General features: G+C 46.6%; 1 protein-coding gene across 2 annotated transcripts in view; it reads left to right on the top strand.

Moving 5' to 3' along the window:
• The window catches only part of LOC123648841 (mitochondrial intermediate peptidase), a 108,679-nt gene extending 107,285 nt beyond the window's left edge, over positions 1 to 1,394 (top strand). For both annotated transcript variants that reach the window (XM_045566731.1, XM_045566730.1), the window contains one exon: positions 1,138 to 1,394. In XM_045566731.1, coding sequence (XP_045422687.1) covers positions 1,138 to 1,235 — 98 coding nt within the window. In that variant the 3' untranslated portion in view covers positions 1,236 to 1,394. The remainder of the gene's footprint in view (positions 1 to 1,137) is intronic.
• Positions 1,395 to 22,433: the final 21,039 nt, after the last annotated feature.

The following is a 22,433-nucleotide window of genomic DNA, read 5'->3' as shown; positions in this document are numbered from 1 at the left end:
AGGATTCTGGCAGTTTTTTAATGTCTTAATGTTGAAAGTAGTTTTATAGGATCCATCCCCCACAAATTAAATGTCAGCGTATAGAGCCTGTTCAATCCTTGAGTTAGCATTTTCTGCCAAGAATAAGGTTGATCGCTTGAATCTTTGTCCTTGGTTTCTTTGGAGTGAAGAAAGGCAAAACATTCAGCTTTTTATTGAATTCTTTTTTTTTTTTCCGAGACAGAGTCTTGCTATGTTGCCCTGGCTAGAATGCAGTGGTATCGTCATAGCTCACTGCAACCTCAAACTCCTGGGTTCAAGCAATCTTCCTGCCTCAGCCTCCTGAGTAGCTGTAACTACAGGCTCGTGCCACTGTGCCCGGCTAATTTTTCTATTTTTAGTAGAGACAGGGTCTCGCTCTTGCACAGACTGGTCTCAAACTCCTGAACTCAAGCAATCCTCCCACCTCGGCCTCCCAGAGTGCTAGGATTACAGGTGTGAGCCACCATGCCCAGCCTGAATTCTTAATATATGCTAGATATGGTACCTCATTGTTTTCTACTACATCTTCTTGTTTTATCTTTGTAGCAACCTTGTATGTTAGGTGAGGAAATTTGAGTACCAGAAATTTTAAGTGATTTCTGCGTTATGCAATTAGTAAGTTGCAAAGGTAGGAGTTCTGTAGGACAGAGAAATCTGGAGGAAAGCCAATAACTTGATTCTGATATAAGATTTCTATAAAAGAATTAACACTTGGTTGACTCTGAAGTGGGTAAAATTTGATAATAAAACTTTATAAGTCATTAAATTCATTAAATTCCAAATCATCCCTGTCAATGATAGCTAAAAAATTTAGTCTTCTAATATCACTCTAAGTGTATAGTAATATATGCAAAAGTAAAAACCCTTGGGAAGTATATTTGGGCCTAAATCTCTAAGTTGTGAGTAGATAGTGAAAGTGCATTAAAATTATAAATAGCTTCAGGGCCTTCACTCTACCCGTGGCTTTATGAAATGTCCTTATGATCAGGTCGTAGAGCCAAACTCTTATTTCACAAAGCCAGAACATTCCCTTAGTGTAAAGACTTGAATTTGTGTCTTTGTCGCTCCTTACTGTCTCCTGGTGAACGTGGTTGCTGACTTCTCCTTTGTTTGCAGGAATGCTTCAGAAGTGTCCGTCTGTTGATGACTTTGTAAGCGCCCTTGTCTCTGACTTGGATCTGGACTTCGAAACTTTCCTGATGGATTCTGAATAATGGAAACATCCTGAATCTTTTGAATCAAGGTCATGTAGATACTTTGTTATAAATGCTACAGCTGTGAACACTGGTTTCTGATTTCAGTGTTCACTTCTGTAATGACTTCTGAAAAACTTTAAACTGCTGGAACTTGGAATAAATAATTTGTTTTAATTATGCTGGCTTTTCACCTGTTTGGCAAATTTTTGAACATATGGAAATCTCAGCAAGCCAGTAAAAACTACACTTCCACATGGAGATGTTAAATATAGGGTCTGGTTGTTTCCTTGTTTAACCACTCTCTGGTTGAACTTTGCCCCCTTTCCATTGATCATTGGCACAGTTTGAAACAATCTGCAGAAAGATGCCACATATAGTTCTTTTAAGAATGATTATCATTTCTTAAGACCACTATACTAGGCTTTGAAAATGCACTTCAGTTAGTTACAGCAACCAAGAAACCAAGTGTGATTTCCAAAGTTCTTGTCATTGTCTGAGTGTTTAGGTACTGCACAGATGGACTTGGGACAGAGAGGACTTGAACTGATACTTTTCTGGCTTGAAAGCAGAATTAGTAAGTATAGATACAATTAATAAGTGAAACGCCCAGGTCAAACAACTGGTAAGTAAGGAAGCTGGGACTCAGACTATGTCTGTTTTTATCCAGAACCCAACTGCTTTATGCTATTGCATATTGTGCTGTAATTTGCTAGTATCAGGGGAAAAATTATTTAATGGGTTTTTCCCACCATTAAAGTCAAGAACTTAATTATAGATTTCCATTTTAAAAAGACATTTGCTAACAGCCTCTTCCTGCTTTGCACTATAAATGACCAATGATGAAATAAAACGAAAAGATTCAAAACCCCCAGAACGAGGATACACATTCCAGCTACTCACAGAATCCAGAGGAATTTCTACCAGCTGAGAAACAGATGAGACCAGATGGAGAGACATCACTGGTGACCTGCCTGTGCTGGGTCCACCTGGATGCGAGGGAGACTGACCAGTCATCCTTGCCTACCTCCTGCTCACACTTAGACATCCAAATCTATACCCACCAGAAAGCAGAGCCGCGGGCACATCACCGAGGTGGGGCTTTTCATTTTACAAAGTGCTGTGGTTTTTGTTTGGTTTTAAGAGATGGGGTCTCACTCTGTCACCCAGGCTGGCGTGCGGTGGTGTGAGCATAGCTCACTGCAGCTTCCGGCTCCTGGGCTCCCATCTCACCTCAGCCTCCTGAGTAGCTGGGGCTACAGGCGCACACCCCCGCTCCTCTTCCTGCTTTGCTCTGTTTGAGTTTCTTTATACAGGAACACTTGGAAACTGCAACTCACAGAAAACCCTTGGGTCGGGAGTCAGGCAAACCTGGCATTGGCGTCCCCTTCGTACCCAAAGCAGAGTCGAGGAGGGGAGCACACAGGTTGGGGTGGTGCTGGCCGCGGGAAGAGCCCCAGTGCCAGTGCCCAGAGGAATCCAGCTGCTTCTGTGCCCTGCCCTATTTATGCACAGTATCCGAGCTAAGACAGGCACGGATCTTATCCTGACGAACTTGTGCTACACGATACCAACTCCATTCTGGAGAAATTAACGTCAACCTACCAGTTCCAGGTGAATCAGAAAAGGCGCTTTAATCAGCCTAGGTGTACCGCCAGTGACATACCCCTGCATCTTTGTCCATCCCTTTTCAGTTGAGGATGAGTAAGCAAAAAAAGAAATCTATATGGAGCCTCTGTACATTCTTCTGAAAAAGAGAAGGGAAATATCACCAGGAAGATGCTGGAAAATCATAACTTTGAAAATTATTTTTAAAAGGAACTAAAGCGCCTTGTAGAAAACATGGTATTTATGAGGCTGAAAGCCATAAGGAAAGAACAAGCAGAAATAAAAAGACAATAGGGTAAGTTAAAAAGGCAAATGGGTAGAATAAGAAAAAAATACAGGGAAATGAAACCACAGTACAGTGATTTAAAACATTCTCCGAAGCAGAAAAGAATGAAATTGTCAAGGACAAACTCGAGAAACATCTCTCAGAATGCAGGTGAGCGGATCTGATGCGAGCTGACAGCAGGAGATGGAGTGGAGCCCCACGCCCTCTGGATCATGGAATTCCTGCAGCTGGGGCCAGGGCAGCTGGAGCAAAAGCAATAGCCGGAAGTAAATCCTGTGTGCGCTGGTATTACCGGTGCCCAGGCCAGGGGTTAGCACTTAGTAGGGGTATTGGTGAATAAATGCCAATCAATGAATTTAAGAAAACATTTTTGAGCTGAAAAGAACAAAATGAGTGTACAATTTAAAAGGGAAACTTTGAAGGTGGCACAACAATGTGCCTGTCTTTCGTGCCACTGAACTCTGCACTTTAAAATGGTTCAGCTTTATGATAAATTTTATAGTATGTATATTTTACTACAATGTTTTAAAAAGCAAACAAAAGAGAGAGAATTCTGAATTCCAGAGCAAGAAAACAGTGAAAAGAGACTTTCACCTAGATGCATTCTACTTTTTTTGAGAGTTTAAGTATAAATATAATTAAAATTACAAGCCAGCATATCCCAAATTGGGCTTTGCAGAACACTTCTCAGGAACTGTTACTTAGTGTTCCATGAACTCACAAGAGTCCTGTTATTAAATACATTTAGGAAATGCCACAGAGGCTTTGAAGGTTCACTGTGTACATCAGCAACCCTATAATCGCAGAAGAGAGTTGGCATTGCACACAGGAGCCAATATTTCCCAGACGTATTTGATTATGGGACCCACCCCATTTTTGGAGTACCTATTGACATTTTTCAGAACACTAGGAAATAACTGCTAAAAGCATGCAACTAGAAATAACAGGCTTACCTACAAAGAAACAAAAATTATAATGCTCTCAGAATGCAATTGTTCAGCACCATTAAAAGCCAAAGAACCATGGAAAAAGTTTTGAGAGGTAAAGGCTGAGGTGCAAAATGACATTCTCAGGTAGATGAGGGCTTGGGAAACATCAGAGCTTTGTACCTTCTGTTAAAAATTGCCAAAAGAATAATTTTGACCAAGAGTCAAAACAAAGGAAAACTCTGAGGAACTTCAAAGAATGTGGAGGGGTCATTGACTCTTCACAGTAGCAGCTGGATAAGTCATAATAGCAAATTATTTCATTACGAATGTTTTCCCTCATGATGGGCATAAACCCATAGGCACACAGCAATCCCTCTGGGAAAAATTCTTTCCTGGAGTTAGGGTTTCACGTCAGCTTCTAAAAATTGAATGTAAAGTACTTATGAATATGTAAACCCTAAAAATAATCTAGTGAAAGAACTAGAGGATAATGAATAAAAAGTTAATGTGGTGCTCATTAGGTGTTGGGATTTTGGCCTTGTGTTCTTCTCCTGTCTTTTTTCTTCCATTTCCAATTTTTTAAAAGTACACAATGTGTTAATTTCAATAATTTAAAATTTATATAATGTTTAATAATCATAACAGAGCCAAATTTGAAGCATTTTTCCAGTTCTGAAGAAAGGCTTGGCTGATGTAAGCAAATTCAGAAAATGTCTTTGAGTCATTCAGGGAACATGTGTGCAGTCAAAACCATTATTAACACCCAAGATGTAGCCCAATTTGGTAAAAGCGATGGAGAAAAAATATTAATAACAATGGTGCTTGACATTTACTTGGTATTCTTTCCCTGTTGCACTTAAACTGCCCATCACATGTCCATCAGTAAGGCAGGGAGCATGTCTTACTCATCGCAGCTTCCTTTCTGCCATCTCAATTGCCAGATATATGTTAGAAAAGTCAGTATAGGCTCCAGTGTAGTCCGGGCATAAAGTCACAGGGCCCAAGGGAGAGAAGAGGGGTCCCAGGGAACAGTGTGCGGGCAGGAGATTCCACAGAAGGAATCAAACATTTGCAGCCCAGTTCTCCTGGAAATTTTTAAAAACTACATCAAATATAGGTTTCATTAAAAATAATTGGGAATTACTGGAAATTTTTCTACGTGCTCCTACCACTGCTTTAAGAAGAACCCAGGAAAGAAGACTCCTGTGATGCTTAGCTCTGTGTGTCAGGCTGACTGGGCCACAGGGTGCCCGTGTTAAACGTTGCTTCTGGGTGCATCTGGGAGGGTGCTTCAGGACAGACTGGCACTTGCATCTGTGGACCCAGTGAGGCAGATGGCCCTCCCCAGCGTGGGGGCGTCACCCCGTGTGCCGAGGGCCTGAACAGAACAAAAGCCAGAGGAAGGAGGAATTGGTCTGTATCTCTGGAGCACACCGACAAGTACAACCTATGAAGAAGCGTGGAGTGTTTTTTGTATTTACATAGAAGAATGACCAAAGAAACACTAAGGAAACCAAGACCAAACCAGCCTCAGCAAAGGAACCCTAAGCAAAACTGTATATTTAAGTTAGGATTTGTACAGAAACCCCTTTTGACCTGTTCCTGTTGTTGCTGATCCATTTCAATATACGTGGCGTGGGTGGTTTGGCGAAAAGGCGCTGCACTCTGGGAGAGCCCGGATCCTTGACTCGAATACAAGTCGGCGCTAATTTACCCGGATTCAGCAGGACCGGAGCCTCAAGGAAACCTTGGGGGAGATTTCTCCATGGCTTTTTACACTGACTCAGCATCAAGTGCGAGGTTGTTTGCTCGTTCTTACCGACCATGTGAGAGAAGCACTGTCAGCTAAGAGCGTGCAGCCGGGAGCCGGCAGAAAACAGCGTCACTGAGGAAGCTCAGATGCCGAGACCCTCCTGCCTGTGCTTGGAGGCCAAGCTGTTCTGACCATCTCAACGTTGAACTTTTTTAACTCTTAAAAAAACTTTTATGGTTGATTTATTAAAATTTATCAAGTTTACTAAAAATACCAAATTGTGTCTGTACTTCTTCAGATACTACTCTCCAAATTCAGTGTTTACTAATCGTTATGCATAGCTAGGAGGAGGAGTCCTTATTTTTACAAAAACAAAGAGGGGTGGGGGAAGAAGGCCTAGTTCTGCCTGTGGGCTGGCAGGAGAAATCCTGAGGGGACATGAAGGGGACCTGGCACCACAGCGTGTCAGGGACAAGCCGTGACAGCACAGAAGCCACAGTGGTGGGCTGAGCCTGAGCCCTTTCCCAGCAAAGGCGCCCTGAAGTTAAGGAATCAGAGTTTACTGGGAACGAAGCACATAAATGGGTCCTTTGCCCCAATCCAAAGGGCACAGCCCACGTGGAGGACGGTGCGGCTCTCCGGAGAGTCTTCCAAAGCTGTCTCATGCTCGCTTCTTCCCAAGGACAAGTGCATTTTCGGCAGTGCGCCGCTCTAGACATGCACACGCTAGATGAGGCAAGACGGGTTAAACAGTGTGCTACGGTTGGAGAAAAAGCGTGTGGACTGAGAGCAAAGATCGTAAACGTGCACAGAACGAGGATTGCTGAGGAAGATTAAAGATAAGCAACACAAATAACTCTGCACAGCACAATGTGTTTCTAATAGTGTTCTCATTGTTTGCAGACTGTTTATGAAATAAGCCAGTTCCATACCACAGATGGCTCTTTATTGGCAAGCTCATGGCCCACTGTGTGTTTTCAGAGTGAACCGAAGGTTACTTGTTAGGTTGGAAAGTTTTTAAACAAAAAGCTTGAACAACATACGGTAGAAAATATACTTGAATCACAGACGTAGCCGTGTGTTGCTGGAGCACATCCTCAGGAGGAAGGGGAGCACTCCGTCACTGCTGGCCAGCAGTTCTTTGGTTTGATCATCAAATACCGGGTTAGAACACTTCGCAAACCTTCTTAGCTCCTGAGAAGCCACAGGCCAGGGGACTTTATTCATGACAACATCAATTGGACTCATCAGGTGACAGCAGCACTCACCGCCTGGGGCTGGGGCTGGGGCCATAACCCCGCGGTCGCTAGTGCACATGCAGCAGCAGGGCGGCTGGGCTCCACTTAGAGGAACACACAGGGGTATGCGCAACACCAGGTGTGACATCAGCACGGTGTTTGTGTCTTGCACACCTCTCCGTGTGCAGATTCTCAATACAGTGTGTATTTGTTCAGACGCTGAATCCGTTACTGCTCATGTATGGAGCACCTCGCTGGGTGCTGCGAACACAACGATGAGTAAAACAGGAGCCCTGCCCTCAAGCTGCGAACAGGACCATCAGTGGTGCCGAGGAAGCAACGGTGTGGTGCTGCAGCCCGACAGGGGTGGAAGAGGACGTGCGTGGTCGGGAAGATCTCGGGTAAGTGATAGGGAATTAGCGAGGCGACAGAAAGCCAGGCTCGCTCAGTCTGAGGGACCTGCCCAGTACCACCTGTGGAGCCGAACAGATGGGGTGAGAATGTGGGTCGGGTCCTGTTGGCCGAGGGAGGAAACAGTGACAGACCCAGTGCTGCAGAGAGTCAGCAAGGACGCTGGGCCGGTGGCTCCTGTTCAATTTGGGAACTGAGGGAAAGGTGAGCGCAGAGAGAAGACAGGAGACAGAAAGAAAGCAAGGAACAAAAGATGGCAGGGCGCACCTCCTCCTGTTCTCCGTCTGCAGTCTCTGTGCCCACAGGCCGGCACTTCCTCTTGATGGTTCCCGTGCACTCTGGGTGCTGACTGAGACGGCCTCCGGACCCACCGGGTTGCCTGCGTGCGCTGTCCCAGCCGTCTCCCGTGGGGCTGATGATTTATTCAGTCATTCATTTTCATAGTGGTCAGTGCCTAGGCTTCGAGCTATCTGCACTAACCCTATTTTTCTTATAGGCCTTGTATTTTGTGTGGTTTTTCAGAATGTGTATTTAAGCACATGTAAATCATCTTATTGTAAACTTATATGTTGTTTTATTTTCTTCTTTTTTCCTCGATTAGTCTCAACAGAAGTTTATCTATCTTGTTAATCTTCAAAGAACAAACTTTTGGCTTTGTTGATCCTTTCTTTTTTCATTTGTTCTCAAAAAGAACAAATTTTTATTAATTTCCGATCCATTTATTATTTTCCTCAACTTTCATTATGTTTATTTCACTTGTCTTTTTCTTTGGTGGATGTTTAGCTCATTAACTTAATTTTCAGCCTTTCTTCTTTTTTTTTTTTTTTTGTTTGACATAGTCTCATTTGGTCATCCCTGGTAGAGTGCAGTGGCATCATAGCAGCTCACTGCAATCTCAGACACCTGGGTTTATGCGATCCTCCTGCCTCAGCCTCCCAAGTAGCTGGAACTACCGGCTCTCCCCACGACACCCAGCTAATTCTTCTATTTTTAGTAGAGACGGGGTCTCACTCTTGTTCAGGCTGGTCTCGAATTCGTGAACTCAAGTGATCCTCCCACCTCAGCGTCCCAGAGTGCTAGGATTACAGGCGTGAGCCCACGGCCCTTTCTTTTTTTCTAACGTATGCATTTAAGACTATAAACTTTCCTCTACGTACAGCTTTAATTGCATCTTAGAAGTTTTGGTACACAGTATTTTCATCATCATCATCATTCACTTTAGCATATATTCTAATACTGTCTAATGGGTTATTGGGGGAGATGAGCCTTTATTGCATTAGGGTCAGAGAACGTGTTCTGTATTATTTCGATCCTTTGAAATTTATCGAGACCGCTTTATAGCCCTGTGCATACATGGTCAGTGTTGTAAACATGTTATATATGCTTGGAAAGAGTATTTTTTAGTTGTTAGGTACAGTATCCATTTTATTTATCTTTTCTGTACTTATTCTACCAATTACTGAAAGATGTTTTTAAAACCTCTTTCCATAATTGTGGATTTATCTGTTTATCTTTGTATTTTGGCTAAATTTTCCTTTATAAATTTTGAGGCCATTTTCTTAGCTACAAACTTAGGAATATTATATCTTTAATTTTTTTATTATCATGACATGATTCCGTTTATCGCTAGTTATACCTTTTGCCTTAAAATCTATTTTGCCTGATTTAGTCTCACTATACTAGTTTTCTTTTGATTAATGTTTGCATGATATGTTTTCCATTCTTTTACTGTATCCTTAAATATTAGGTATATCTCTTATACATGGTATATTGTTTGTCATTCCAATATTGTCTTTTAACTGGATCATTAGTTCATTCATATTTTATGTAAAATACTAATTCATTTCTATTTCAGTCAACTGTCTTATATATGATTTCTAGTTGTTTCGCTCCTTTTGTGTTCCCTTTCCTCTTTTATTTTCTTTTATTGGTATTTTTATTATTCCATTGTTTAATAATTTTGTATTATTATTCCTCTATTACCTTGGAAACTATGTAGTCTTTGTCATGTGTGTGTTTGTATAATTTTTATTTATATAGTTGGTATCAATGATTCGAGCCCATCTTTACCATTTCAGTTGCTCTTTATTCTTTCCTACACCTCTCACTTTCCATGTGGGATTGAAGATCACTTTTAGCATTTTCTCTAATGCAGGTTTGCTGAAGATTCTTTCAGTTTTCACTTGTCTATGAATGTCTTTATTTTATTTCACTCTTTATTTCTTCCAATGTTTTATGAGAATTTCTCATTCCACTTTTAAAGTGTAATTTCACTGGGTACAGACTTCTAGGTTAGCTGTTTTTTCCACCCTTTGTCTATCCTTGCTTCATTCTAGACAGTTTCTACTTGGCCTATCTTTCCATTTACTAATTCTATCTTTAGCTGTCTAATGTGCTATTAAATCTGTCCAATAATCCAATGTATCTATAATTTCTATTTTATATTTTCAGTTCTAGAATTTGATTTTGGTTCTTGAGCCCCTTGTCCCTGATTCTGGGGACGCCTCTCCCCAGGAGCTGCTTGGCTCAGAATTTTCAAATCTCTTGTTTCTTCCTGGAAGTTAGCAAGGAAAAGAAGGTAGGAAACCTATATACACCTGTCCCTTCTGAAGACCAGTAGCCTCCTAAAGGCAGATGGACTATCGAGAAGCTAAGGTGGCTTGGAGAGGTGCAGGGCCAGAGAACTTACCAGCCCCGGTTGCTGGACGGGATTCATTGAATGTTTGATGTCCTTCGGTGCCATCTGACTGGTGCCCTCTCTCGTGTGTGTGTGTGTGTGTGTGCGTGTGTGTGTGTGCGTGTGTGTGTCTGTCTGTGACCTTCATAAATGCTGTGGGCCAGATTTTCATCTCTCACTATAGGAAATTCCTGCCACAAACAGCATTAGAAGTTTATTTACTTACACATATAATTGTTTACATAGTTAATAATTTGGTTTATAGAATTCACCACCTGGCACAAGTACATATGAAAACATCCGTATACTGCAACTGCAAATAAATCACCCACTCAACAGTGGGCCTTTCAGGTGGCCCCTTGGTGTTCGTCTGAGGCCTCCCTTAGGCTGGTCAGAGATCATTCCAACACTCACAGCTCCAGGCCCGGGCCACGTGGACGCAGCCGCTTGCTTTCAACAAATATTTATGGGGCGCTGAGTTGGCAAGCCGCTGTGTGCAGCAACACGGCAAATGCACGGATCTGTGAGCTGCCGCCGGCGGCCCTCAAGGAGGGAAGGCGCAGACCAGCCTGAGCCTCCTCCAGGCAGAAGGAGGTGCCTGGCCGGAGCAGCATGAAGGAGGCTCCAGGGCAGGGCCAAGGCCGGGTGGGGGGAGGGCACCCCATTCTTCCCCAGAGCCAGTGCAGCGTGCACACTCGCCCCTCGTCCTGGCCCCCACTCTCCACCTGCTCCGCCTCTGCAGCAGGCGCCCCCTCCCTGTCCCTGGGAGCTCTGCTCCCCCCTGAGGCCTCAGCTCCGTCTGCTCAGAGACCTTCCCAGGCCGTGCTGGCCCCACGGTCGCACCCGCACAGCCAGCCATGCCTTCTCCCCTCCCTGTTCATTCCTTCAGAGCACTTAGCAGAATCTCGAATGATCACATGGCGTTTGAATATAGTCATGTGTCGCTTAACGGGGACGCATTCTGAGAAACACATTGCTAGGCGATTTTGTCATTCTGTACACGTGGCAGAGGGATATGTTCGCACACCCAGATGGTAGAGCCCACTGCACACCTAGGCTGTATGGGGCAGCCTGTTGCTCCCAGGCTAGAGCTGCACGGCGTGTGACTGTGCTGAATACGTAGTCAACTGCGACACGATGGTATTTGTGTTCTCCACACATCTGGATGTACAAAAGGCATGGTAAAAATACAGCATTGTAATCCTAGGGGACTACCACTGTATATTCAGTCTGTCGTTTTCCGAAATGTCGTTATGCAACACCTGGCTATGCTTGTCTATTCTCTCTTCTCTGCTGCAATGTGAGCCCTGCGATGGCAGACACCTCCTTTGTCTGGGTCACTGCCGAATCCCCCACATTTAGAAAAGAACCTGACTCACCGTGGTTACTCAAAAGTTACTCGTTCAGCAAAGGAATTATTCCTGCTATATCTCACTCACAGCCTAAGAAGAAAATTGCTTCATTAATGGAGATGAGTTTGCAGGAGCTGCGGTGCAGTTTAACTGTGGCTAGATGGGCTTCCGGGGGGTCCTTGGAGCACCTCAATTTATATGCAAACTTCAGTGTGTATGTGCATTTTTCTGGGAGGAGCATCCACAGTTGGCTTCAAATTCCCAAAGGGATCTGTGACACCCTGCCTCCCCAAAGAGGGGAGAAACCTCTGGTGGGCTCCCATCATCCCCCAGCCCTGAGTCTGCACTAAGGTGGGGGCGTGGAAGGAAAGGACAGGGCAGGGTAGGGCTCTCCTTAGGAACTGCTCAAAGCCTCGCGATTCCCTTCCTGGGAGTTCCACCGAGGACATTAGGAGGCACAGTTCGTTAGGGCTGGGAGAGGTTGGTAGTGATAGGACAGGCTGTGCACTGGGGCTTCCACCCCAGATTCATTGAGGGAGTGGTTTCCACTGCTTAGAAAAAGGAAGGGGGTGCGGTGGGTGAAAGTGCCTCTTGCAAGTACTTAAATCTCAGCTCAGCTTATTTAGAGAGATTATAGAAGAATCTTTTTTTCCTGAGTATTTATTTCATCTTCATGGTATGGAGAAACAGAGCCGGCTATTGTCTTTGTGTTGCAGAAGCTTCTGTCTGCTCTGAAGGGTGCAGGGGAGACCCCTGAGATATGCTCTGGCCTTTGCAAGGTCTATTGCCCCTCCAGAAATGAATCCGAAGAGGGAAGAGGAAGCCATCAGTGGCCCTGAAGTACCCACCTCTCCAGCGGTCCCTGCTCTGTGCAAGGCCAGGGGCTGAAGGAGGGGAAAGTGGGGAACAGACACAAGTAGCCACAGAGGCCTCTGCGCTCGCTGGGCCCAGGCGTTGGTGCCGGGTGCAGGGAGCCAGCCTGCGTGCGTCACCGGGATCGTCGCTCCTTGGCTGTGGTCCACCGTGAGTCTGCTCATCCTGTTCCCAGCAGGGACACCACCCCAGCAGACCCACTGGCACCTTTTCCAAGGGAGTAAATAACCTCCTGGTGCCGCACACACAAGGGCTGGGAGACAGCTCATGCCTGAAAAAGTGAAATTGGAGAAGAATTGAAATGAGCAGCCTGCGAGCGATATTGTAATTTCGGGGCTCTCAGGCCTCCAGGTGCGATTACGTTCAGTCTCTGGACAACTGCACAGCCCTCATTGACGCCTTCCAGCTCCCAGACAGGCACAGGTGCGGCGCTGGGCCCGCCAGCTCTGCATTTCCTGAGCTCTTCCCCGTCGGTCGTTTCCTGCCCACCCCATGCACTTGCACTTGGAGGAGCCTCGAGCAGGGCCAGATGTCTCTAACCAGGGACTGGTGCAGACAAAGGCATTGCTGAGGACCTGGGGCTCGCACCAGTCCCTCTGCTTCCTGCAGTCCCTAACGTTGGGTGACTGTCATCCGACAGGAGTCCTAAATCAGACCGCGCCTTTCTGCTGGTGTTACCACGCTAATCCAAGGCAAGACTTGGAATCTGAGAGAAATGTGCTCATCAAAGTAACACATGAATGACACGAAAATGTTATTGAAAATAATCTTCCTTACATTTTATATTTTATATTTAGTGTGACCTTTACTCATATTTTATTTCCCCAGAACTAATCTTTTGCTTTCAAGTTAAAAGAACCCCCCCTAAAAGTTAACTTTGTGCTAAACGCTGTTATATTCCTAAATCGCATTATCCATATCACAGAAGTTGACTCCAGCATTTGATACTAGAATTTAAAGAGGATTGGACTAGTCTCAATCAATTTGAAGCTAGATTTTTATCCTCAAACACACACACAGCCCTTCACAACCACATTTTCACTTATATGATGTTCCTTCCAAGAAAATTAGTGTTGTATGAAAGACACTGTCCCATAAAGAGAATTTGAAAGGAACACTTTTTTCCAGGGTGATAACATTCTGATTTGAATTATTACTTCATTTTTTTCAAAGATTTTTCATGGTCAGTAAAAGTCAAAGCACTTGGCATACAAAATGTTCAGTGTTCAGTCCTGATACTGATGGTTCTGTAGACACTGTCCGTGCTCCAGAAGAAAATTTGTTAACCTTATGAATATGCAAACAGTCTTTAGACAATCCAAATATAACCTCCACAGTAAAGATACATCAACCCTGTTTTTTCCCCCTCAAAATGTTTTGGGATGAAATTAGATATTATCTACTATAAAGTAGTCAGACTTTTTAAAAAGTAAAGTTGCCAAATATTCCTTGTCTTACAAGATGAATGTTGGGGATGTTAATTAAGCAGAAGGCCATCGGCCTGAGTTTGTCTCTGTACTCCTGAGTTCTTACCAAATGAACCAAAACCTAACTTGGTACATAAAAGAGCCAAATCCTAACTTAGGCACACATATTTTTTGGTTTGAATAGCCAGGTCCCAGCCGATCACAAACAGCTGAACTTCAGCCAGTTACAGGCGCCAACTGATCAGACCAGGCCACGTGAGGCGAACGCCAGGCTGTAACCAATCGAGCAGTTTCTGTGCTTCACTTCCGTGTTCTGTCTGTGAACGCTCCCTGCCCACCGAGCTCTGCAAATCTCCTCTGCCTTGGAGTGCTGCCTGATTCATGCATTGCCCTTTGCTCACATAAACTCTGCTAAATTTAATTTGTCTGAACTTTTTCTTTTAACATGAGAGACGAGAAAGAGGAACACTAAGGAAAAACAACCTTTTGTGAACCACGTACTTGTGAGCAGACAGGGTTTGGCACAGGGCTCGTGCCGTTGTGGTGGTGAAGTTGCAGGAGGAGCTCACGTGCACCAGGCACCACGCACTCTATGTGAGTCAAAAATTGCCACACATGCACGTTTTCAGTATTGTTACCTGGATAGAGTTCAAAAGGCAAACTGTATGGTTCAACATCACACGCCTGGTTCAACATCACACACCTGGTTCAGCATCACACACCTGACCATCATTGTATCCCTCCAAAGAGCCAAGCGGGGAGGGGAGCTGGTGGTCCGAACTGGAGGGTGTGGTCCTTCACTGAGCTCAGAGAAAAGGTCAGACACCCTCCTCTGCCCTGCAAATGATGCGAGAGCCAGGGGCAGAACATCACAGCCTAGTAGCGGACCAGAGGATTGGGAGATTTGATTTAGGGTAAGGGGGTGAGTAGGCTTCTGGAAGCCGAAGGCGGCTGATGAGATGGAAGGTCTAAGAAAGCCTCACTTACACTCCCACCAATGCTGCTGAGGGCTGGACGGGCCTTACAACTAGCTCCTGCCTGGGTTTTAGACTCTCTGGTCAGGTTGGAGGGAACCGGAGAAAGGAGAGGGCAGGGTTGTAAAAGCCAACGGGAGGCAGACAGGGGGCCCATGTAAGTCCTGGGGGCATTAGGGCTACTGGGCGAGTACCCTGCCCTTCCAGGACTTACATTTTAGCAGGAACACAGATAAAGAAGTTACAAAAACTGGGTTAAAAGGCAACAACTTCCATGGGAAAGGTAGGCACGGGAACACAGAAGCTGGCGAGCTCAGAGGCAGCCTCACTGGGAAGATGAAAGAGGACAGTGAAAAAGCCTCATGGGTGTCCAGGGAAGAGCAGCGGGAACGGCATGTGCAAAGGCCCTGAGGTGGAAACAACCCGACCCTAGAAGGCAGTAGATGGCTACGTGAAAGCACAGAACTCTGCTGAATGCTACGATATATTTTAAGGAGCAAAGGATACAGGGTTCCCTTTACCCTTACTATTATATGACGTTCTGCCACCTTTATAACGTAAGCACCTGTTTGTGGTTTGGACCCGGGACCTAGAAATGTACCAGAAGGTAACTCAGACCACTGTGCTCCGCTTTCTTCTGTATTTTATTTGGAAACTATTTAAGTGTAGTTTATTACATTCTATGTGATTTTCCAAATGCTTTATAAGTATGCACTCCCTTAATCCTATCCACCATGAGAATAGTACTATTGCTATTCCCATTTTACAAGGAGGTGAACTGAGGCACAGAGCGGTTAGGTTGCTTGTCTAAGATCATCCAGCTAATAAACAGCAGAGCTGTGGTCTGCACGTCGTCCGTTTGGCTTTCAGTCCATGCTCCCAACCGCGGCTCTGTGCAGCCCTGGCCAAGGCACCTTCCCCTCTAGGGCTGTGCTGGAGCCGGCTGGGACCAGCTCACAAGAGCCAGTGTGTGCATCTCTTCCTTTTTCTGTACACAGTGACATCACTTTGGAAACTGGAAACTGGCCGTGGAGGGCGTGTTTACACCACGGAAACACAAACGCTACAAGTCCGGGGTTCGCCTGCTGAAGAACTGGTCGTTACACGTTTACCAGCGCACCACGAATCCCTTCCACTGTTTGCACCCCACCTCGGGCTTGCATCCTCCTTGAAGCTTCCCCTGACTCGCCCTACCAGACACCAGTTACTGCAGCTTCACCTGGCATTCTGTTGTTGTTACCTTGCATCAGGGCTCACGTCGGCCAGGTTTGCTTGACCAGGGAAGTTAATGTCATCTTAGGTCTTTAGAGTGCAGCATAGTGGCAAGGACGTGGATTTTTGTGATCAGGTGGATCTGGGTTTGGATTCCAACGCAGCTCAGTGAGGTATGCGGTGGTCATGCACACGGTGCATAAATGTCTTCCTGTCTCTGTGCACCGGCCCACCTCTTCCAGAACATGCCTCGCGCCTGCTGTGACGCCTGTGTGGGGAGCAGAGCGCGGCCAGGTCAAGTCCAAACTCGTGACCCTGCCCGCCCCGGCGGTAGTGCCTTCTCTCCAGACGCTGTCCGTCCTCATCTCGTGCTTGGTTCCTGGGGCTCCACCACATCCGCCTTAGAACCCCGACTTGCTTTTCCTTCTTCCTGTAACACTGTCCCCGCAGATCCACGTGACGGCGCCTCCCTGCAGGGGCCAGCGCACAGCCCAGCACCCCCCGCTCCTGCTTCCCTGTTGCTGCACACACCTCGCCACTCTCCTTCCCACGCCCTGCTGTGTCCTTCGCGGCACTCAGCGGGCCCAAAATGACCTGACTTGTCTGTCTGTCTGTGTTAAGAGCTGCCAATGTCTCCCTCCGTACAGTGCCAGCCCCCCACGGCAAAGCACTGTTTTATTCATCACCGGATCCCCGGCACGCCCCGGCACACAGTAGGCTCAGAGTCACTGCTCAGCACACACTGGCTGAATGATGTTGGGAAGGATCTTTCAGCGCCTGGTATCTCACGGAGCAGAGATCGGTGGTGCCTTGGCCACGCACACAGCTGTGTCCAGGCCAGTGTGGACGTGAGCTGCTCCATCCACCCGAGGGGACCCGGGCCCTGCACTCCATCCAGATGGAGAGAGGAGAGTTCAGCAGAAGTTGCGTCGTCAAATATTTATCAAAGGTTTCCAGTTTGCCGACTTGCAGTTCGAGCAGTCACAGAGCAAACCACTGTCTTTCAAGTGGCGTCTGGCAGGATCTGCAGCCTGTCCCTGGATGGTTAGAGGGATCGTGTGGGCAGAGGCAGCGCTGCTGTTGAAATCAAGTGTAGAATTTCCTGACCTCTGAGCCTGTTTTCTTAACTCTTTACATTTCAGCTGCTGCAGTCAGCAGACGGTCCCTTCTCCGTTGTCACCCTACCTTTAAGGCCTCAGGACATCCAGCATTTTGTCTGAAAACCGCCAACCTGATCGTCAGTCATTCAGAGACCTCCTGCCCTTCTGCAGTCGCCTCCCCAAACCTCAGCATTTTTTGATAAAGTAGCTTATGGTTTTTCATGATGCCGCCATGGAAAGCGGCCTAAGAGAGGCCCAAAGGAAGTCGGATTAATCTCGCAGGAGGCCAGGAAGGCGTTCGCGGGGCTGGATCCACTTCCTGTACATTAACCGTGCAGAGCACTTAGCAGGCCTTGGCGGAGGCCGTCCTGGGCCTGCAGTGGCAGCTGTCTGTGCCCAGCCTTGATGACGCCCGCTGCATCACGCCTCGTGCCACACGCTTATTCACCATAATCATTACCGTTGCCCGGCGCAAAGTGCTAGCGATTCGGCTTCCAAATTGTAGATCACTCAGTGGGCGGAGTCGTCATTAGGGAGCAAGATGGAGTTTTCTGAGCCGATCTGGGAGGCATTTGGTTTGCGGAGCCAGACCCATGCTGGAATGAGGAATGGGGTCTGGGTGCCTGGCCATGGTGAGTCCAGTTTCCTGGCTATCTGCCATGTCCCTGTGCTGTCCCTGTCACTGGCACTCAGGTGATGGAGGAGGAGTGAAGTCCAGGATGGTAGGGGCAGAGCACAGAATTCCACGTACCCTTTACCCATTTGCACGTAGGGCCCGGCTGTGACCTGGGACCTACGCGTGCTTCAGCTTCAGTAGTTCTGATACCGTAAGAGGCCATGAGAGCCATGGACACAGGAATACCGGATCTGGCTTTGCCCGGCCGTCTCTGGAATCCCCTGGGCGTCCGCCTCTCCTGGAACTTGACGCACCTGCTCTTCACCTCCAGCCCCAGAGCCTGAAAGGATAGCCGGGCAGCTGGTAAATTTCATTCAGGTGCGGGATTCCATACGCTTTAAAACGGCAATTCTTTCTGCTTTGATTTCTAATGTTACCATTTTGGGCAACCTGTTTTTATAGAACTCATTTCTGTCCTCAAGCTGCCTCGCCTTATGCATTTTGCGAGCCAAATCATTAAACTCTGGAGTTTGTTTTTTGTTTGTCCTTTTGGCCACAAGTAAATACGTGATTAAGCAATAGCTCCCTGCAGCTCTTGGATTATGCAATAGAAAAATACCAGTGATTTTAGTTTTCATATAATTGGAAAATGGTTTCAAATATAATGAAAAAAATGTAATATATTTTTTAATCTGTAAAACAAGAATTAGAAAGTTGTTTCTCATCTAACTCTCTGAAAGTCCCACGGCTGGTGCCTCGCTTGTGCCCTTGGAAGAAAGTCACTCATGCTTAATGAGTACTTTTTGTGTGCCAGCGAGGTTCTAAGGGTTTTACATACACTGGCATATATAATACTCGAAACAACTCTGGGAGGGTGGTACTATCTTTAACCCTCCCATGTTCATAGATGAGGACAGTAAGGCACAGAGAGGTTAAGTAGCTTGCCAGGGGCCACACAGCTTCAAATCCAGAGTCCCTGCTTTTCATCCAACGTTATGCTTCAGCCTTTGGAGAGCTGCCCCCTCTTCGTTGGCCGCTTTCACCCCTCCTCTGCCCAGGGAAGACCCCACTGCTTCTGTAAGCGCCCCCAGGGCGTCGGCCCCGCCGAGTCTTCCCTGTTGGTTTGGGCGGCCACCTCCACTCACATCACGGACTTCCACTCCCTGTTCCCGCGGCCCGGCTGGAGTTCACGCCCTCCTTGTCTTTCGCACTGCAGGCGTCCAGCACGGCTGGGCACACGGCTCGGTGCACGTTTGCTGGAAGCGTCAGGGCTGTGCCGCCCTCCTGCCCGAGCCTTCCGGCCGCAGGGTCCCCCGGCCCCCAGCAGGCCTTCCGGTTGCTCCCCGTGCTGTCCCTCTGCCTCCCACTGCTTTCAGCTCTTCTCTTGGCTTTTTGTGAAGATGTGGGCAGGAAATAGACCACAGGAAATTCTAGAAAGACCAGGCGTCGGGGGCAGTGGGCAACAAGCGCGAACAGTCTTTAGCATGAGGCGTGTCACAACTGTCAGGGTCCTGGTGAGGGTGGGGACAGGCGGCACAGTCCTTGAGAGGTGGTGTACCGACAGCCGTGGTCTGGAGAGGCTTGTTCAAATCGGCAGCCCCCTCTCCCACCGAGCAGGCCCCAGCTCTCAGAGGGTCGTGACCGGCCTGCGGTGCGGGCCCCATCCTGCTGTCCTGGAAGGGCCACCCCAATGGCTCTGAGGCCTCTTGGCATCGCACAGCCCCGTCCCAGCGCCCCATGGCCACACGGGTCGGTTGTCTCCCGTGTCCAGCTGCCGAGGGCCTGGCGCTCAGCCCTGGCTGCGCTTAGTCACCACTTGCACAAGCCCTGTCGCTGCCTCTCTAAAACCAGGACCCCCACTGCCCGCCTTTTGGTTGCTTTCCTTCCAGTTCCCTCCATCTCATCTAAACCTCTCCGCCATCTGAGGCCGTGGTCTCCGGGGGCTCGTGGGAGACCTCTCGCTTCCCTGGCCCATGACTCGAGACCTCAGCTATGCGATTCAGAATTATTTGTGCTCCGTGTGGTTGTTCGGCCAGATCACGTTGCAAGCTCACATATAATTTGTTGGCCTTTTCCACTCCCCTGAGGTCTCTTTCACTGTTTGTATTTTCCAGATACTTTATCTCCTTGCCATTAATAACTATGTTTGGGATTCTCATCCTCTTTGGTGCAATAGCTTGCATTTTTTCCACATGGGACCGCCTTTTATTTACTGCCCATAATTATCGCCTCTTGCTGTCTGTGTCCTCCCCTCCTCCTGAGTGGGAGGCCGATTTAGTTTCAGTTCGTGGACAGCCGCCCACCCCAGTCTCCTCAAGGGCGGGGCGACGTCGAAGGGAATTGAGTCGGCCGTGGGGCTGTGGCCTGTCCCGCCTGAGCCAGAGCCGTTTGCTCAGCTTCCCCGGGTCCTGCCCCAGGGCCCATCACTGAAGCTAATGGAAGGACCCGGAATGAGACCTGTGATGAAAACGTAAAATAACTGGGACCGCCGCGCTGGGAAACAGATGCGATGACTGTGTTCCTGTGGGCGCGGTGTTAAAGTATCGCCGTGGAGACCGGCCCCATTTCTCCTCGTTACATGATGCATGTCAGTTAATGCTAGGGGAAGGGGTTGCAGTTAGATTTCAGGAAAAGCTTCCCAACAGTTAATCCTGGGGCATGAGACAGGGATAGAGGACAGTTTCCTGGTGTGTGGGGGGACAGGCAGGGAGGAGAGTTCTCTTCCTGCAAGATCTTTAAAAATAAAACTGGGATTATTCTATCCAGAAGGGCCCAAGTCCGGCCCTTATAAAATGGCATCCTTAATACATTTAGTCTCTCTCAACATCTGGCTTCGATTCCAGCCCTTTGGACTTTGTTCTCATACTGTTCTTTCCTTCTGTTTCATGATAACCCTTTATCTCAGTATCTTTAGAGTCATCTTGAATCAGGAACAAGTGAGCCTCAACAGGTTTACAGCAGGCATTCTTGATCTGGGAACCTTGGTTGATCTTCACACATGTCATCTCAGACTTTGCACGTGTCTGCCATCTCGGACCTGAGATCCCACCTGAAACCCACAGCTTCAGAACCAACCATGTCAGGACGCAGCAACTCCAGGGAGGGATCTCAGCCGTGGGACGACTGGAACTGAATCCCTGCGCTGCTGGCGCTTCCTAACTACTGCACCCCAAATGTCCTGCTACCATGGTGGCCACTGCAGGAGAAGTGGGGAACACGGTGCCTGAAACAGGTTATATGATTGACGAATACATTGGTGGTTTATGGTGATGATAACATGATGGCAGAAATGATCCTAAGTCAGTTATTTTCCCCCTCTGGGTCTCAATTTCCCCATATTGACATATTTATATTCAGGACTTAATTATATACACAGGTATACCCCAGAGATATCGCAGGGTCAGTTCTAGAGCACCACAATAAAATGAATTTACGATAGAGCAAGTCACACAAATTTTTTGGTTTCCCGATGCATATGAAAGGTATGTTGATATTATACTGTAAAGTGTGCAGCAGCATTACGTCTAAAAAGGTATATACCTTCATTTAAAAATACTTTAATGCTAAAATATGCTAGCGATCGTCTGAGCCTTTAGTGAGTCATAATCTTTCTGCTGGTGGAGGGTCTTGTCTGGGTATTGATCAGGGTGGTCATTGCTGAAGGTCTCAGTTGTTGTGGCAGTTTCTTAAAATAAGACAATAACAAACTTCGCCACATCAATTGACTCTTTTTTCATGAAAGGTTTCTCTGTAGACTTCGATGCTGTTTGCTAACATTTTACCCACAGTGAACTTCTTTCAAAATCAGAGGCAATCCTCTCAAACCCTGCTGCTGCTTTGTCAACTATATTTTTGAAATATTCTAAAGCCTTTGTTATCATTTCAACAATGTTCACGGTATCTTCACTGGCAGTAGATTCCATCTCAAGAAACTACTTTCTTTGTTTATCCATAAGAAGCAACTCCTCATCCCTTCTAGTTTTATCATGAGCTTTCAGCAATTCAGTCCCATCTTCAGGCTCCACTTCTAATTCTAGTTCTCTTGCTCTTTCCACCACATCTACTGTTATTTCTTCCACTGAAGTCTTGAGCCCCTCAAAAGCACCCATGAGGGTTGGAACAAACTTATCCAAACTCCTGGTCATATGGGTATTTTGACCTCCTCCCATGAATCACAGATGTTCTGATGGCATCTACAATGGTGAATCCTGTCCAGAAGACAGCTTTTAAATTTACTTTGCCCAGATCCATTGGAGGAATCACTTTTTATGGTGGCTATAACTGTATAAAATGTATTTCTTAAATAATAAGACTTGAGAGTTGAAATGACTCCTTGATTCATGGGCTGCAGAATGGATGCTGTGTTAGCAGACACGAAAACAACATTAATCTCCTTGTACATCTTCATCAGAGATCTTGGGTGATCAGAAGAATTGTCAATGAGCAGTAATATTTTGAGAGGAATTTTTTTTTGAGCAGTAGGTCTCAAGAGTGGCTTTAAAATATTCAGTAAACCATGCTATAAACAGATGTATTGTTCCATTTGCTTTGTTCCATTTGCATACCACAGGAAAAGTAGGTTTAGCATAATTTTTAAGGGTCCTGGGATTTTCAGAATGGTAATTGAGCCCTGGCTTCAACTTAAAGTCACCAGCCGTATTAACCCCTAACAAGAAAGTCAGCCTGTTTTTTTGAAGCTAGGCATTGATTCCTCTATAGTTAGGAAAGTCCTGGATGGTGTCTTCTTCCAGATTCTTAGAGAA

The sequence above is a fragment of the Lemur catta genome, chromosome 13 (assembly GCF_020740605.2).
Source record: "Lemur catta isolate mLemCat1 chromosome 13, mLemCat1.pri, whole genome shotgun sequence".
NCBI lineage: Eukaryota > Metazoa > Chordata > Mammalia > Primates > Lemuridae > Lemur > Lemur catta.
Note: the sequence above shows the minus strand (reverse complement) of the source record. Positions and strands in the feature narration are given on the sequence as shown.